We start from the raw sequence: 16394 nt of genomic DNA on the forward strand, positions 1-16394 counted from the left end.
ATCCGGCTTATTTTGTATATGTATTTGTAGCAACTGATCGTAACTTGATGTGTTGTAATCTTGAATACATTTTATTATGCACATCTTCAAAACTATATCACAAGTCTTGTCTCCTTGAGTTACTACTTCTAGACACAGCACTGGTACCTACACTCCCAAACTCAACCACCCTCCACTCTGTGCCTCACACACAGGCATGACCTTGAATAGTAATGATGAACTAAGTTGATTTAGACAGCTCTTCCCCACACATACACTCCTGCAGCAAGGGCGTCAACCCGATATTAGTTATTACGGCAATAGATTACGGCAAATCCTGCCCGACATTTACGGGCCTGTCTGTGAGCTACAGTGTTAATTGAATTTGCTCAGCAGATTGTCTTCCTCCCTGCCAGTCACAGATCCCATTAAAATGAAGTGGGGGTTCTCTCAGGTGTGTCTAGGGGGTTTATTCTCAGGCGTTAATACAATTCTGCATGTGAAGTTACAGAATAAGAGAACAAAAACCTTTCTGGTCTTTCCACTATATTTGCAGTGCCGAGCATAGCACCTGAGAGAGTTGTGGCTAGAAGCCTCTCGGCCTCCGACATCGAAGTCAGCTGGGAAGCAGTACAGTCAAGTCCTGAGAGAGTGCTCGGCTATGAGGTACAGTGCTTCTGATATGAATCTTTAATAGTCGGTCTAGCTTGGTAGGTTTAGCCCTTCGCTTTTTAGTCAAAATAACCTATTTTCCTTTTTTTTACTTTTAGTGGAACAATTAGAAAAATTATTTCACCATCTTTAAATGTGCTTCTAGATTAAATTTATTGTCTTTGTAAATATGAACAAAAGTGGACTGGTGTAAATTGTTGTAGATACAGTGCATCCGGAAAGTATTCACAGCACTTCACTCTTTTCCACAATTTGTTATGTTACAGCCTTATTCCAAAATGGATTAAATTCATTATTTTCCTTCAAATTCTACAAGCAATACCCTATAATGACAACGGGAAAGAAGTTTGTTTGAAATCTTTGCAAATTTATTAAAAATAAAAAACAAAAAAAGCACATAAATATTCACAGCCTTTGCCATGACACTCAAAATTGAGCTCAGGTGCATCCTGTTTCCACTGATCATCCTTGAGATGTTTCTACAACTTGATTGGAGTCCACCTGTGGTAAATTCAGATGATTGGGCATGATTTGGAAAGGCACACACCTGTCTATATAAGGTCCCATGTCACAAATCGTGACGGAGCAGAGATACGGAGGATGCAAGTGCAGGATAACAGTTGTTTATTTAAAGAGACAGGCAGGCAGACAAATCCAAAACGTGATCCAAAACGTAATCCATAAACATGCAAGAGGTCAGGCGATTGGCAAACAGGCATACACGGGGTTAGGCAGGAATCTAGGTCGATAACCAAAACAAGACATGAACTAGAACGAGGGACTGGAAGCGGAGAATCCAGCGCGAACTGAGTATGACTATGACTATGACGCGAACTAAACTAACGCTAAACATTTACTTACGACTTATTGATCTTCCGCGTTGTGTGCTGGGAAGCGCGCGGTATATATGCGGATCTGATTAGCGTGTAAACTGCTATCAGCTGGGAGCAATACAGACCCATGTGAATTCCCAGCCAATGACGGAACAGGGAGGAGACATGACAAACATAAACAAAACACACGTGTCCCAATGTCACTACGGTCAACAGCAGAAAAGCAGGTGCTCGCGCATTTGCGCTTAGAGCACGCTGCTTCAAGGGGGAATCGTGACATCCCACAGTTAACAATGCATGTCAGAGCACAAACCAAGCCATGAAGTCCAAGGAATTGTCTGGAGACTGCCGAGACAGGAATTTATCGAGGCACAGATCTGGGGAAGGGTACAGAAACATTTCTGCAGCATTGAAGGTTCCAATGAGCACAGGGGCCTCCATCATCCATAAATGGAAGAAGTTTGGAACCAGCAGGACTCTTCCAGAGCTGGCCGCCCGGCCAAACTGAGCGATCGGGGGAGAAGGGCCTTACTCAGGGAGGTGACCAAAAACCCAATGGTCACTCTGACAGAGCTCCAGCGTGTCTCTGTGGAGAGAGGAGAACCTTCCAGAAGAACAACCATCTCTGCAGCACTTCACCAATCAGGCCTGTATGGTAGAGTGGCCAGACGGAAGCCACAGCCCACCTGGAGTTTGCCAAAAGGCACCTGAAGGACTCTCAGACCAAGACCAGGACAAATATTGAACTCTTTGGCCTGAATGGCAAGCGTCATGTCTGCAGGAAACCAGGCACCAGTCATCACCTGGCCAATACCATCCCTACAGTGAAGCATGGTGGTGGCAGCATCATGCTGTGGGGATGTTTTTCAGCGGCAGGAACTGGGAGACTAGTCAGGATCGAGGAAAAGATGAATGCAGCAATGTACAGAGACATCCTTGATGAAAACCTGCTCCAGAGCGCTCTGGACCTCAGACTGGGGCGAAGGTTCATCTTCCAACAGGACAACGACCCTAAGCACACAGCCAAGATAACGAAGGAGTGGCTACAGGACAACTCTTTGAATGTCCTTGAGTGGCCCATCCAGAGCCCAGACTTGAACCCGATTGACCATCTCTGGAGAGATCTGAAAATGGCTATGCACCGACGCTCCCCATCCAACCTGATGGAGCTTGAGAGGTCCTGCAAAGAAGAATGGGAGAAACTGCCCAAAAATAGGTGTGCCAAGCTTGTAGCATCATTCTCAAAAAGACTTGAGCCTGTAATTGGTGCCAAAGGTTCTTCAATAAAGTATTGAGCAAAGGCTGTGAATACTTATGTACATGTGCTTTTTTTGTTTTTTATTTTTAATAAATTTGCAAAGATTTCAAACAAACTTCTTTCATGTTGTCATTATGGGGTATTGCTTGTAGAATTTTGAGTAAAATAATGAATTTAATCCATTTTGGAATAAGGCTGTAACATAACAAAATGTGGAAAAAGTGAAGCGCTGTGAATACTTTCCGGATGCACTGTATGTTTGACCATGTGCTGTGCTGTGTGTGTGTTTTTGTGTGTGTGTGTGTGTGTGTGTGTGTGTGGTGTCCTGCAATGGACTGGTATCCTGTTAAAAGTGTTATCCTGCCTTGTGGCAAGTGTTCCCAGGATACATACTGGATATAAACCACAACCCTGACCAGGATAAAGTGATTACTAAATAAAGCCAGTTTTACACTGTATGAGCTTTGGCTCGATTTTGCTATCACAGACAAGAATTAGGCATCGTAAAAAAAAGAATTCTTGCTTGTGAGTTGAGATTGGTGGTCTTAGAATGCATAATGTGATGGGCTCACCGGTGGCCAATTTAGTGCCGTTGCAACCAAAGATCACAAAGACAACAAATTTCTAGCAGTGTCATCAGTTGTTTAACTAAAATCTGAGTGTGAATGCTGCTACAACGCTCATATAAAAGCCACCAATAGGATGAGGATGGCCCAGGATGATGCGAAACTCAAGAGACAGCTATGATATGAAAATATGAACAAAACATGTTAACAGACAGAAAAATATCCTCAAGCTTGGTACAAAGAATGTCTCTGTTTATGCAACCCCATTTTCTACATGAACCTGGATTGGCTGATTGATGATGGATGCAGAGCATGGTAATACTCTTTGAGCGCAGGTCTATTGTTAGAGGATATTCCTCATATAATCTGTTATAGAATTTAGCCAACATTTGTTTACAATGTGACAAACAATAATAGCCTAAAAGACTGCTGAAATCAAACAGTGCAAAGCCAGCTTAAGAATGAATGAATGAATGCATGGTATAACAAAAAAAAAAGAGAGAGAAGGCATGGGTCAATTAGATAGCCATTGCTTAGTAGTGTAGCATTACATGAGGGTCAACCAATTAGTTCATCATCTATACTATGACTTGAACTCTCCTATATATGCTGGAAGTACTAATTATTGAATGTCCTAAATTATTATAGACAGTTCATATCAGCATCCAACAAGATTTCATTGAACCAGCTCTAATGCAATAATATAGTGCTCTCCAGACATTTAACACACACACACACACACACACACACACACACACACACACACACACACACACTCAGGTAACAAGCTCATCAAATGACTTACCGCTATGTTCAGGCACTTGTGATTTTTTGCACATTATGGAGACATGTAATGAAGGAAATCCTTTGCAAGCTTTACTAGTTGAATTAAATCTTTGATCTCAGCAAAGGAAAATTGAGGTGCTGCTACTGTTACTGAGAGGGATACATACTGTATATACATCATACATAACTACGTGCACTGAGTAAAATCCATGAGAATGAAAATTGTCTATGCATCCTAGGGTAAAAGTGTTAAAGACCTTATTGTATCTGCATATAGTATTTCAAAGTGGTTTGATTTTTTATTGGACTTGAACACTGAAAACATTTAAATGAATTGTCAAATGTTTTTAGTTTTGCTGTCTTGGCACTCTGCAAATATCATGTTTTGTAAGGAGCCAGTTTAACCAACTCAATAGTGAATGCAGGCAGTCTGGCTAAAAGGTGTCTAAAACCTCGGGAAGCTAAGTACGAGTACCTCACACATTTAATCTCATTCTTTGATTTTTTTTAATCTCTACATGCAATAGCAAATTAGTCATAAACGTATTTAGTTCTCCAAGATGTATCTGCACTGTTTAATCATCAAAACAGAGAAGAGCACTTACATAATCTGAACACATGGACAAGTTGTAAAAATGTTTAAATAATGGAATCTCAAAAAATGTGGCCAGGAGAACATAACTGTGAGAATAAATCATCAATTATTTCCCTACTGATGTTAGCTTGAACAGGGATCAGTCAAGTGAAGAGATGATGATGAGGCTTGTGTTTAAATGCCGCGAGTGACTTTTACGTCAAGTGATGAGACAGACACTGATGTGGATATTGCTGATAATTATAGGGAGAATTCATTTCATGTTACAAGCCTTAAAATTTGGCAGTATTGTTGTTTTTCCATATGTCGGTTAGATTACAAATGTAGCGGTGGGCGGCACATTTGTTTCTGTAGCCTGTTTGTTCAGGATAATATTAACTCAAGTGAAGATCATCCCATCATCGATTATTTAGAGTCGACAACGGATGTTTTCCTGGTCCGTTATAATTTGTATACAGTGTGTCCCCAAATACTATATAACATTCTGATATAGAAAATGATTTGCCCTTATGAATAGTTGTCAGGCTATCACACATATAGGATGATTGCTCAGTCAGTACATCCACATGTAATGTTAATGGTTCCTCAATGAGCAGTCCTTGGTAAGCTGTAGCAGCAGTGATGTCTAAATTTGTCTGAATTTGTCTCCTGATATCATTCTTTGGAGTTATGATCCTTTCTTTATTCTGTCTTCCCTTCTGCTATCCTTTATTAGTTACAGTCCCAAACATCTAATGTACTGTTAAAGAACACTCAGCTTTCTAATCTATCGATCATAACTTCCTGGCAAGCATGTAGGGAAAAAAAAAACATTATAATTAACTCCATTTTTTATACAAGAATTGCGGTCACGTCACACATTGCTGTCATATAATGCTCCAAAAGATCCTCAGTGAATAAAAAAAGGTAAGCTAATTTAGGAAGGAAGTCCTCTGGGCAAATCTCATTATAGTGTAATTATTCATTGACTTAACTCATCTGACATGTAAGATCTAAACACTGATAGAATATATGACCTGGGATTAATAATTGATTATTTCATTTCCTTGTAAAAATTATTATTCAGCTGTGCACAGCTAAGTGTTAAGCGAAATTTCATATCCTCTAGAAAATCAATGAAACACCCTTTCACCGGGAATCCACATTCCCTGCAGCTATCGATATACTGTAATGTGTTCACCCAGCAGCGTACTGTAGGAAGGATGTCAATGAGAATTCAATTGATTATTGATTCTGATGTGATGGCTTAATATAATTAGAATGATGCCATGTGAGCTTAGTGACCAGGTATTGATCCACTTCAGTGAAATATAATAAGCAGCATTCCCTTAACATCCGTTTCGACCAGTAACCGATTATAGATCTCAATAGAATGGCATACAGTAAATCAGATCGGAGTCATGGATCAATATCTTTATTGGCAGTGTCTTAATTTAAAAGTTTTATTTAGAACTCATTCAAACGTTTGTTTGTTTTTTTCAGCTGCATTAACATATATTGAAAAAGAAACATTTCTCTCAGCTTCCTTCACACATGGACAGTAATTTCATTCTCAATTTACCATGAACCATTTGTATCACTTGTCTCTTGATTGTATTCAATCTCATCTGTGATCTCATCTTTTATCTGTGCTTTCTCTTGTATCCAGGTGGTGTACTGGGAAGACAACACTAAGCCGGAAACTGTAGGTAAAGTGAGAATCAGCAACAACTCCACTGCGGTCAATGTTAGCGGTCTTCAGGGCAACACGCTATACTATTTAGGTGTGTGTGCCTTCAATACTGCAGGAAGCAGCCCTCAGTCTCTGCCTGTTAATGCTACCACTAAGAAACCACGTGAGTATCCTACTAGGGTTACTTAGACTTTGGTTACGAGAACTGCTGTCTCTGCAAGCCCGCCTTAATAGTGACAGTAAGAGTATAGTTATGAAATAGCAGAGACTAAAAGAATCACAATGTGCTTCTGTGCTGCTATATTTCATTCATTCCTTCAGCTCCTGGGCAGCCACCGCAAAATGTGGAGTGGACTCTGATAGGCTCGCAGCTCACACTGCAGTGGGACCCAGTCATAGCTCTGGATACTGAGTCTGAGGTCATTGGATATGTGGTAGGTGTGAGGATAATGCATACATTTTCTGAAATGATAAAAACAAATATCAATATAACTATCACAGCTATTTTAAAGTTCAATAACCAACATGACATTGTATTAGCAACTAGAAGAGCGACAAAGCCTTAAAAATAAATATCCAGACCTGTTCATTGATATTTATTAATTTTGGGAGTAACTATGTACCATGAGCAGCTCATCTGAACCTATATAAATGTTTACTCAGTAGCTAAAGCACCCCCAAAACCAAATACCGTCTTAATTCAGGCTGCCGTATCCCTGCAGACACAGTGTTCTTACTTAACATAAGGCACATTTCGACACTGTGTTTGTGACATCTGCTAGCCTGGGGCTAATTTATTAAATGACTCTGTTGAGAAGCAAATCACTCACAATTTCTACAGTCTTGTTTGTGACGTCTGTAGCTAGACGTGGGTGGAATTTTCCCCTGCAAATAAGATGACACTTGTTTGTGTGTGAGGAAACTTGAAGATGTGAAAATTAAAGGGTGTCATCGTTTCAAATATTTGCAAACATCTCTCGTCTTCAGAATTTCTCTGAATACAGCCACACTTCAGATGCCAAACTTACAGTGTGACACACTTGCTGTGTGTGTGTGTGTGTGTGCATGATGTTGGTTATGGGTACTGTCCAAAAACTGCATGTGATAGAGGAGACCAAACTGGAGGGCAGGAAATGGCCTTGACCATGTCAACACTAATGATCCTTTGTGGCTGTTGTGCGATTAAGGAGAATGAGCTAGCTATTAGCAGTGAACTACAGTGAGTAGTAGATCAGAATTCAGAACTTCAGCCTGAGTATAGAAGATGAAAGGCAACATTGTTTGGCACCAGCAAAGCCACTATTTTCTTTTGGAGAGAGCGATGGTTTCACTTAAAAGCAATGCAGCCTCCAGGTACCTTGTGACATCAGTCAAATTCAACTTTAAGCCTGTTTACAGCTGACCTTTCAAAGCTCGATCAGTGTGATAATCTGCTGTGTGTGATGTGTGGCCAGTAGCTTTGCTCCAAGATGTCAGCGACACATTGTCCTAAAGGTGTTGTCATTTTTGTCTTGCATTGTGATACATTTTTGCAAAACTGCATCCAAATAAACTGTCTTATGGATGGTGCATCTTGATCCCATAGCATCTCTCCAGTCTTGAAGTGGGCAAAGTGGTTATGATCTGTAGCAAGCCATAGGCTTGCTGTGTAAACAAAGATTTTACACTGTGTTGTATATTTTGTGTTCTTTATAATGTATACATTATTACTGAAGGTATTCACTGGACTTTCCTTGTAGTTCAAAGATCATAATTATATCAATATGCACTTATCGCACTTTCAAATTAATTATGTTGCATTTATTTACATATTAAGTAGAAACCATTCATATAAAGCAAAGTAAATCATTGGTCATTAACTGGCAGGCCACATTGTATTGCAGAGGACTTACAAAACTTTCAGAGAGCCGATTAATGTATAAAAAGCTGGCCATATTTCTGTGACTCTAAACATGAACCAGCTTGGCTTCTGTAACAGATCTTCTGTTATGGTTTGTCCAGTCACTTGCATTTTATGTGATTTATTTAGCTGAAGGCAGCTCATCAGACCAGAGATAAAGTCCAGTGCTAGAAACATTACCTCAGCAAGAGCAGAGTTTTCACAGACTTTCATAGCATTTTATTTCACATAGCCTTTCTGTTCTAATTATCAAACTAAGGACGTTTTTTTTTTTTTTTTTTTTTTTTTTTTGTAAAACAAATTACAGAGAAACAGTGAAACAGTGTTTAAAGACAACTGGACGGAGAAGTATACCTTAATTCTCTCCACATCAAATTCAAAACAGAGATATTTTATCTTTTCAGAGTCCATGGCCCTAGTCAAAAGTGGTAACATGAAGTATGACTATGAAACCAGATATAACCATTTCAAAAAGTGTTATTTTTAGCCATTAATAATCATTAATGGTTACGCATTAAAATGCAAATGTTGTCACAATTTAGTCCTGTTAGTTGCTTATCCAGATCATTATAGACAATGAATTTATATTGCTAGACCTGTATTCATGTTAAATACCTGTGAGGTATTTGATAGTACACTTTGGACGCTTGTGTGTGTGTGTGTGTGTGTGTGTGTGTGTGTCAGTGTCAGAGGACCATCTAGAATCTAGGGTTTTTTTGTTTTTTTTTTGTCATTATTCACATTTCAAACTGCCACATGTGGGTTCTCATATGGTTCATTCATTCACAAGTGTCCAGTCTGATTTCTTAATGCCACCTCATGCTGCATAATTTAATAATAATTATTTCCTGTTGTTTGTATTTGTGACATTTCAGTTCAGTAAGTGCTGTTTTTTTCACTGCCTACAGGTAATATACAGGCGCCACCACAATAATGAAATATACACAATCACCACCAACAAAACCACAGTGGAGCTGACGCTCTCTCCCCATGATAACTATGTCATTCAGATTAAGAGCCTGAGCAAGGGTGGCCTTGGAGAAGGAAGTGAACCCATCCATATTCACCAACATAGTAAGTCCTGTTTTCTTTTTCCCCATTCTGACTCCCTTCATAGGCTTTTGATGGCTATTCAATCATCCAAGGAGCACAGAAATTATAAGTCACTTTGCTCTCCATCCATGGATAATAGACTTTTCCCTCCTTTTTGTACCTCACTGGAGCTCTCGACCTTTTTAGGAATTCACATTCCGACCACCATCAATCTCTGTCAGCTCCGTATTGTTCATTGTTGACAGCCTAGCAAAGCGGCATGTGAAACAGCAGAGCGGTTTCATCCTCCTTTGATCAAATTAAAAACATGTTGTTTTTTTCTGTAGCTCCTTCTTCACTGAGGCTTTTCATCACTAAGTACTTTGCTATTGAAAGCTATTAATAATGAAGAACTAGAGAGCATTTTCTTCTCAGGTGTATTATCTTCTTTTTTTTTTTATTTGGCACAAAAAATGTCCTTTAATTGCTGTGATTTATTGTGTTTTATCCTCTAAATAATTTGATCTATTTTTATTATATTTTAGGTATGGGAGCACAAGGGTCTGGTATAGGAAGACTAGACACCCTCACACTCTCTCAGCTCCTCATAACTGCACTGGTGGCCCTTAACGCCTTCTGAAGGTTTTTCCCTTGTGAGCAGCATCCCCACCTGACACCAATCTCTTTCACTCGCTTTCACTTTCTGTCTCTTTCTCTCTCTCACACACACACAGATACACACACTTCATGCTCTTAACCCATGCCTTGTTATTGCCACCCATCTCTTTCTGGCTTAATAGGATTGCCCCATATATGCATGTCACTGACACTGCAGGATATTGGAATGTCAAACAAATAATGAAAGGATTTGTCAATATGGAAACGTCAGAATAACGCAGAAAAATGATCACCACTGCTAGAATGACGATTTAACTGTTGCGCATGATCATACAGGAGACGACGGATTTGAGTTGGATGGCACAAAATACTTTACATTCTCTTTCTCTCTATTTTTTTTTGGCTTCTTTTATGTTAACCTCCTCCACATTTTGGTTCTTGAAAGCAATCAATGCCTTAAGGCCATTTACATACCAAAGTAAACAACAAAATAGATCTGAGAGTGTTGTTTCAACCTCTAATCTAAACACAGTTTTCAGGCATCAGGGTCATCTGTGGTTATATTCTACTAAGAATAATTTGATTGTTCTCTTGAAAATGTAAATGTATCTGGCTACATTCTGATGAGATTTTGTTTTGTTCAAGGCAGAAATGACATGTATTGTTATGTGTGTGTGTGTGTGTGTGTGTGTGTGTGTGTGTGTGCGCGTATGTGTGTGTATATATATATATATATATATATATATATATATATATATATATATATATATATACACACATAAAACGTGGTCACAGTCTTAATGTAAAAACTCTCAGTAGGCTCTCCTTCTTAGTGCGCCTTCTTAGTTAATCAGTAGCAAGAACCACAGCTGTAACTGAGTGATGCTCTCAAAAGAAGCCCTATAGAAAATAATGATGATAGATGTCACCTTAAACTTTAGATCTGTTTTGCGTTCTCCTTTCTATGTTACTATTTGTGTGATGGAGCCATGGATCTTTGGGAAGCCAGGTTAGAAAGCAGTCCTATTATCTTTTAAAGATCCTTCTTTTTGTCCAACATCCCACACATTCCCATTACTCCATTGTGGAATGTTATTAACGCTCTAAGAGATATGTCAGTTATTGAGCAAGAGAAACTGCTCCTCTGGCTCTTTGATGGGATATAGTATTTTGTTCTTTTCCTCGTGCTTGTTAAATAATAGATGGCTCATGCATTAGGCATTCTGCAGAGTTAAGGCCAGAATATGCGATATACTTGTTAAGTGGCAATGTAGGCTTCACAAGCAATTTCCTCTCCAGCTTTATATGTGTTTTCCAACCTGGGACTCAAAAGTGGGTTAATGAAATTGGCATCCTATTGGTTCAGTTCTGTATGAGAGCATTGAATAAACCTAGTGCCTTGAAGAATGCCAACCTATTGAATTTCCTGCAAGAAGGGACAGATCCACAAATTCTTTAGTCCTATATTTGGTAAATCAGCTTGCAGGAAAGTTCAAGACTAAGTGGCAAGGCGTGAATTGGTTTGATTAAACATTTTATAGCTCTGAAGGCATTTTTGGTGGATGTCAGGGAGGTAAAAGCCATACAAAGGCCGAGACTGAGCAAAAAGCCTACACCGAGATTTGCCACATATTCTGAGGGTCATCTGAGGGTGAAAGCACATGTCCATGTCCAAAAGAGTATTCTGATTCTATAATCATGGTACTCTGGGGTAATACAGATGAATGCTCTGCCAAAATAAGAAACAATTAGTGCAAAATGTATGGGTGTAATGGGTGTTTGTTTGTTTTTTTATTACAGTCCTTATGATAGTTCTGTAAGGATGTTTTTTACTAAAACAATATTTGTTAATATTGAGTGGTTCATCAATAATTTAAGAATTTGTAGGCTTATATGGACATCAGCACAGTGGTGTAGCAGGTACACTGTAAAAATTATATCTTAACAAGTGCAAATATCTTGAATACGGGCAAATTTATCTAATAGTGCAACAGTCGTAATTATCTAATTATGAGATTATTATAAATCAAATAAAAGATTAATCAGCTTGTATTTTGAGCTTTACATTTTCTTATTCTATTGGCAGATCATTTTGTCTTTCTAGAAATAAATACTTAAAATTAGAAAGAAAAAAAAGATTAAAAGAACAAGCTAATCTGAAGCTTGAAATTAGTAAAATATGGCTGTAAATAGGTTTAATAATCTTAGAGTTGGTTAATTATAATCTTAGCAAAGAAAATGCTAAATACATTTGACCATATACAAGATATTTTCACTTGCTAAAATGTTATTTTTTGCAATGTAGTGTTGCTGACTCACAACTCCAGGGTCCCTGGTTCAATTATCAGTTTGAGTTGCTGTCTGTGTCGAGTTCTTTATATGCTCCCCATCTTTGCATGGTTAATTTTTCAGGCTCTCCATTTTCCTCCCACTTCCCAAAATATGTCATTAGGTGAACTGGTAGATAAATTTGTAATGGTAAATTGCCCCCTAGGAGAGAATAAGTATGGAAATATGTATGTGTGGTGTTCTGCAACAGGTTGGTGTCTCATCCAAGGTGTATTCCAACCTCGCACCTAGTGTTCCCGGGATAGGCTCTGGATTCACCATAAGCTTGACCCGATTGAAAGAGTTACTGAAAATGAATATATATATAAGGTCAAAATTATACATACAGGGTTGAAAATATATATACAGCACACCTAATATTTAGTTGAATTTCCCTTATCGAGTTTCACCTCGAGCAGACACTTTTGGTAGCCATCAACCAGCTTCTGGCAGAATTCTGTTTGGATATTTGACCACTCTTCTTGGCAGGATTGGTAAAGTTAAATGACATTTGTTGGTTTCCTGGTCTTGATTCGACTTTTAAGCATAGTCGCAAATTTTTGATAGGGTTGAGATCAGGACTTTGGGAAGGCCATTCCAAAAGCTTAATGTTAGCCTGCTTTATCCATTCCACAACCAGCTTTGATGTTTGTTTGGGGGTCATTGTCCTGTTGAAACACCCAACTGTGTCCAAGTCCATCCGAACTGTCATCCTCAGCTGCGGGTGACAGTTTGCGTCTTCTTCCAGACCTTGGCAAAGTGGCTACACTTCCCAATAACTTGTACTTATGTGCAGTTGTTTGAACTTATGATCTTAGAATCTGCAATTGTTTAGAAATGTCTCCAAGAGACATTCCTGTCTTAAATCTGTGTAAATCCACCATCCTCGTTTTCAGATCTGCACTGTACTCCTTGAACTTTCCCATAGTACTGTGTGTTGGTCAATCCAATGAGTTCTGTCAAACAAACCCTTTTTATGTTGCCACAGAGAAGCTGCCAGCTGTAGTCAATCATGATCACTAACAGGAAATTAAGAGTCCTTGGTCTTGGCAAATTAAAGGACATTTTGGAACTTTCAGCACCAGTGAATTAGTAATCTAAGCAATGAATTAATAATCTAAGTGTTTTTTATGTATATTTTTGACCCTGTATGTATAATTTTGGTCCTGTGTTAATTACAGAAAATTCAAAATGAATTAAATTGAACCAAATTCTTTTTTTTTATATATATATATATTAAAGATGTATGTTGTACAATCATTCTGCCCCAGAAAAGAACAGTTCAAAGAAATTATAGAAAGTACACTATTGCCATGACATTCATGTTCATGATGAGTATATGTAAACTTCCTACCGCAACTACATATATATATATATATATATATATATATATATATATATATATATATATATATATATATATATATATATATATATATATCACACATTCATATAAATTTCTCACTACGTTTTCAGTTTAGAGAAATGGAGTATAGAGGTAATGACAATTACTGATGTCCCTGATAAAAATATCATCGTGCTGAATGTGTGGTAATCAGTACATGTCTAGACCATAGCTGATGATCTTGAAAATGGTCCAATCAGTCGTATTCATTTGGTTTGAGAGGCATGTTGGCTATTTTTCAGGTGACCTTTCTAGTGTAATGGTGAGGGATCAGCTGACCAGCTGTAAGAACCGTGCCTTGGCCAGACGCTTTTGTGCCTGCTTCATTGCACTCGCGTATGCTCTGTCTTAAAGTCCTGAGTAAGCACAACAATGTGAACCAAGGTGATGAGGAACCTTGGCTTTACTCAACAAGAGCAGGCGTGGCACGGCCCATAGTGGTCCATCAAAAACAAATCCAATCTGGAGAGCCTATCTGCTCCCTTTCATGAAGGTCCAGGCCTCCGTGATTAGGCTACACTGGGCCACTCAATGAGATATTGATTTTTCTGCTCTGCTACTGAGGCTGTCACAATGCAGACTGTTTGATTGACTGATGCCAGCTTTCCTGCCTCCCCTCTCACACCGAGGATTTGCAATGTCCTTGCATTCTTCCTGCTCCACTGATGCTTAGATACTATAACTCAGAAACAGAAACAAAGGAGGTCCTTTAGAATGAATGGTAGAATAGTTTGTTTCTTTATTTCATTTCTTATTTATTTTCAATCTTTGTTCCTTTTGTATCTTTATTTCCAATAGGAAATAATTTTACAGTAATGTTATGAATGATACCCTCGTATCGTTGTTGTTGTTTGTTTTTTTTCTATTATGTACTGATGAATTGAAGGGATTTTCTCCTTTTTTTTCTTGGTGTAATTACTATTTAGAATTCTGTGTAAAGGAACATACTTTTAATACAGTATTTGCGTCTAGACACATCAATTCACAAAGAAATGTTGCTGTAATTTATATATATATATATATATATATATATATATATATATATATATATATATATATATATATATGTGTGTGTGTGTATATATATATATATATATATGTATATATATATATATGTATATATACATATATATATATATATATATATATATATATATATATATATTTATATATATATATATATATATATATATATATATATATATATATATATATATATATAGAATCATTTTATGGCCCTAAGTAAATTACAAATTTGTCTGTTCTATTTAAAATTAGAATGTTTGTGATCAGTATTTTTTAAACACTACTACATTTATTAATAACCTTGACCAGTAATTTTTCCCCTTCCAAAATGTAACAGTATATTTTTTTAATGTAGTCCATAATGATAATCTAGTTTGTTTGTTTTTTTAATAACAGTTGGCCATGGAATTTAATACTGATGTATTGATTCATAATCTCTATGAGATGACCCACCTTTAATATTGATATTTTCACATTGAAAAGTAACTGTTTTGCCTTGTATACCTAAACTGTGCATGTGGGAAAATTGTTTGGTGCATATGTATTGAATTTTATAAACCTGTAACTTAATAAAAATATTAAAAGACAAATGTATATGAGTCATGTCTTATTATGTCTTGGATTAAAAAATAAGAATGTGCAAAGTTGTGTGGCATGATTCATATTCTGAGTCAATGAAAATTGCTGCTAGACCACAATCTGACCCTTTCAGTGAATGTGAATCTATAGTCTGCTCTGTGCGTCAAGAGAAGGCATACAGTACAGAAATAGCTAATTGCTTCCTAGTCCTAATCTAATGTGAGTTTTTGTAGTCTGATAAGGCTTTCAGAAGCTGAACACAAAGGATTCACACATAAATGATTTGGCAGACTTTTTTATTCCATGAGACCTAAGAAGATTACAGTTTGCCATGACTGCTTGTAGAACAAAGTATTTGTTTTTCCAATGTCAAAGGGTATTAAGCCACTTTTAATACTTCTTATCAAGCGACATTAGGGTGCTAATAGGCATGGTGATAATTTAATTACCAGAATACACTTAGTGAGAAGAAAAAAAGGTAATAACTTTGTTGTTTTGGTTTCCTCCTAGACATTTATTTATTTCAATAACCCTTGTATAAGGTTTTATGTTTGTTTGTTTGTTTGTTTGTTTGTTTGTTTGTTTGTTTTAAATATGCAGTTCTGAAATAATGTCATTAAAATCTAGCATTCATAATTTATTTTACTAGTCATTTAACTAGGACAAAAGATACAACAAACATACAGTAAGTAATGGATACGTATATTTACTAATCCCACCTTAGTGCAGGTGGTGACGAAAGCTGCTATTGTGAAAAGGGGATTGGTTGAAGTGAATACATTAATAAAAGATGTAGTTTGGTGTCCTGCTGCAAAATTCAATCATATCACCACTTGGTTTTTAAAGAGGATACAAAGTGTGTGCAGTGCACTTGGATTTTAACATTTTCATACAGACATATGAATATATTTCACATTCATATTCATATTTTAAACAACTGACTGCTGAAACAACTGACTGCTGTGTTTTTTGTATTTGTAACATACATTTGATGCCAATATTGTAGTGTTAGAGTCACAAATGCTGAAGGATGGAAAGGAAAATAGAAATTTCCCAAATAAATAAATAAATAAATAAATAAACAAATAAATGAAATCAAGTGTGTTTCACCTGTGCCTTTTTTCTATTTTGAAATAGTGTCCGTT

General features: G+C 37.3%; 1 protein-coding gene across 1 annotated transcript in view; it reads left to right on the forward strand.

The window, feature by feature from the left end:
- cntn3b (contactin 3b) overlaps positions 1-10622 on the forward strand; it is an 89637-nt gene extending 79015 nt beyond the window's left edge. Inside the window, exons 19-23 of the mRNA XM_053683725.1 lie at positions 536-645; positions 6338-6524; positions 6683-6795; positions 9170-9335; positions 9839-10622. Coding sequence (XP_053539700.1) covers positions 536-645; positions 6338-6524; positions 6683-6795; positions 9170-9335; positions 9839-9933 — 671 coding nt within the window. The 3' untranslated portion in view covers positions 9934-10622. The remainder of the gene's footprint in view (positions 1-535; positions 646-6337; positions 6525-6682; positions 6796-9169; positions 9336-9838) is intronic.
- The last annotated feature ends 5772 nt before the right edge of the window (positions 10623-16394 follow it).

This window comes from Ictalurus punctatus, chromosome 11 (assembly GCF_001660625.3).
Source record: "Ictalurus punctatus breed USDA103 chromosome 11, Coco_2.0, whole genome shotgun sequence".
Classification (NCBI taxonomy): domain Eukaryota; kingdom Metazoa; phylum Chordata; class Actinopteri; order Siluriformes; family Ictaluridae; genus Ictalurus; species Ictalurus punctatus.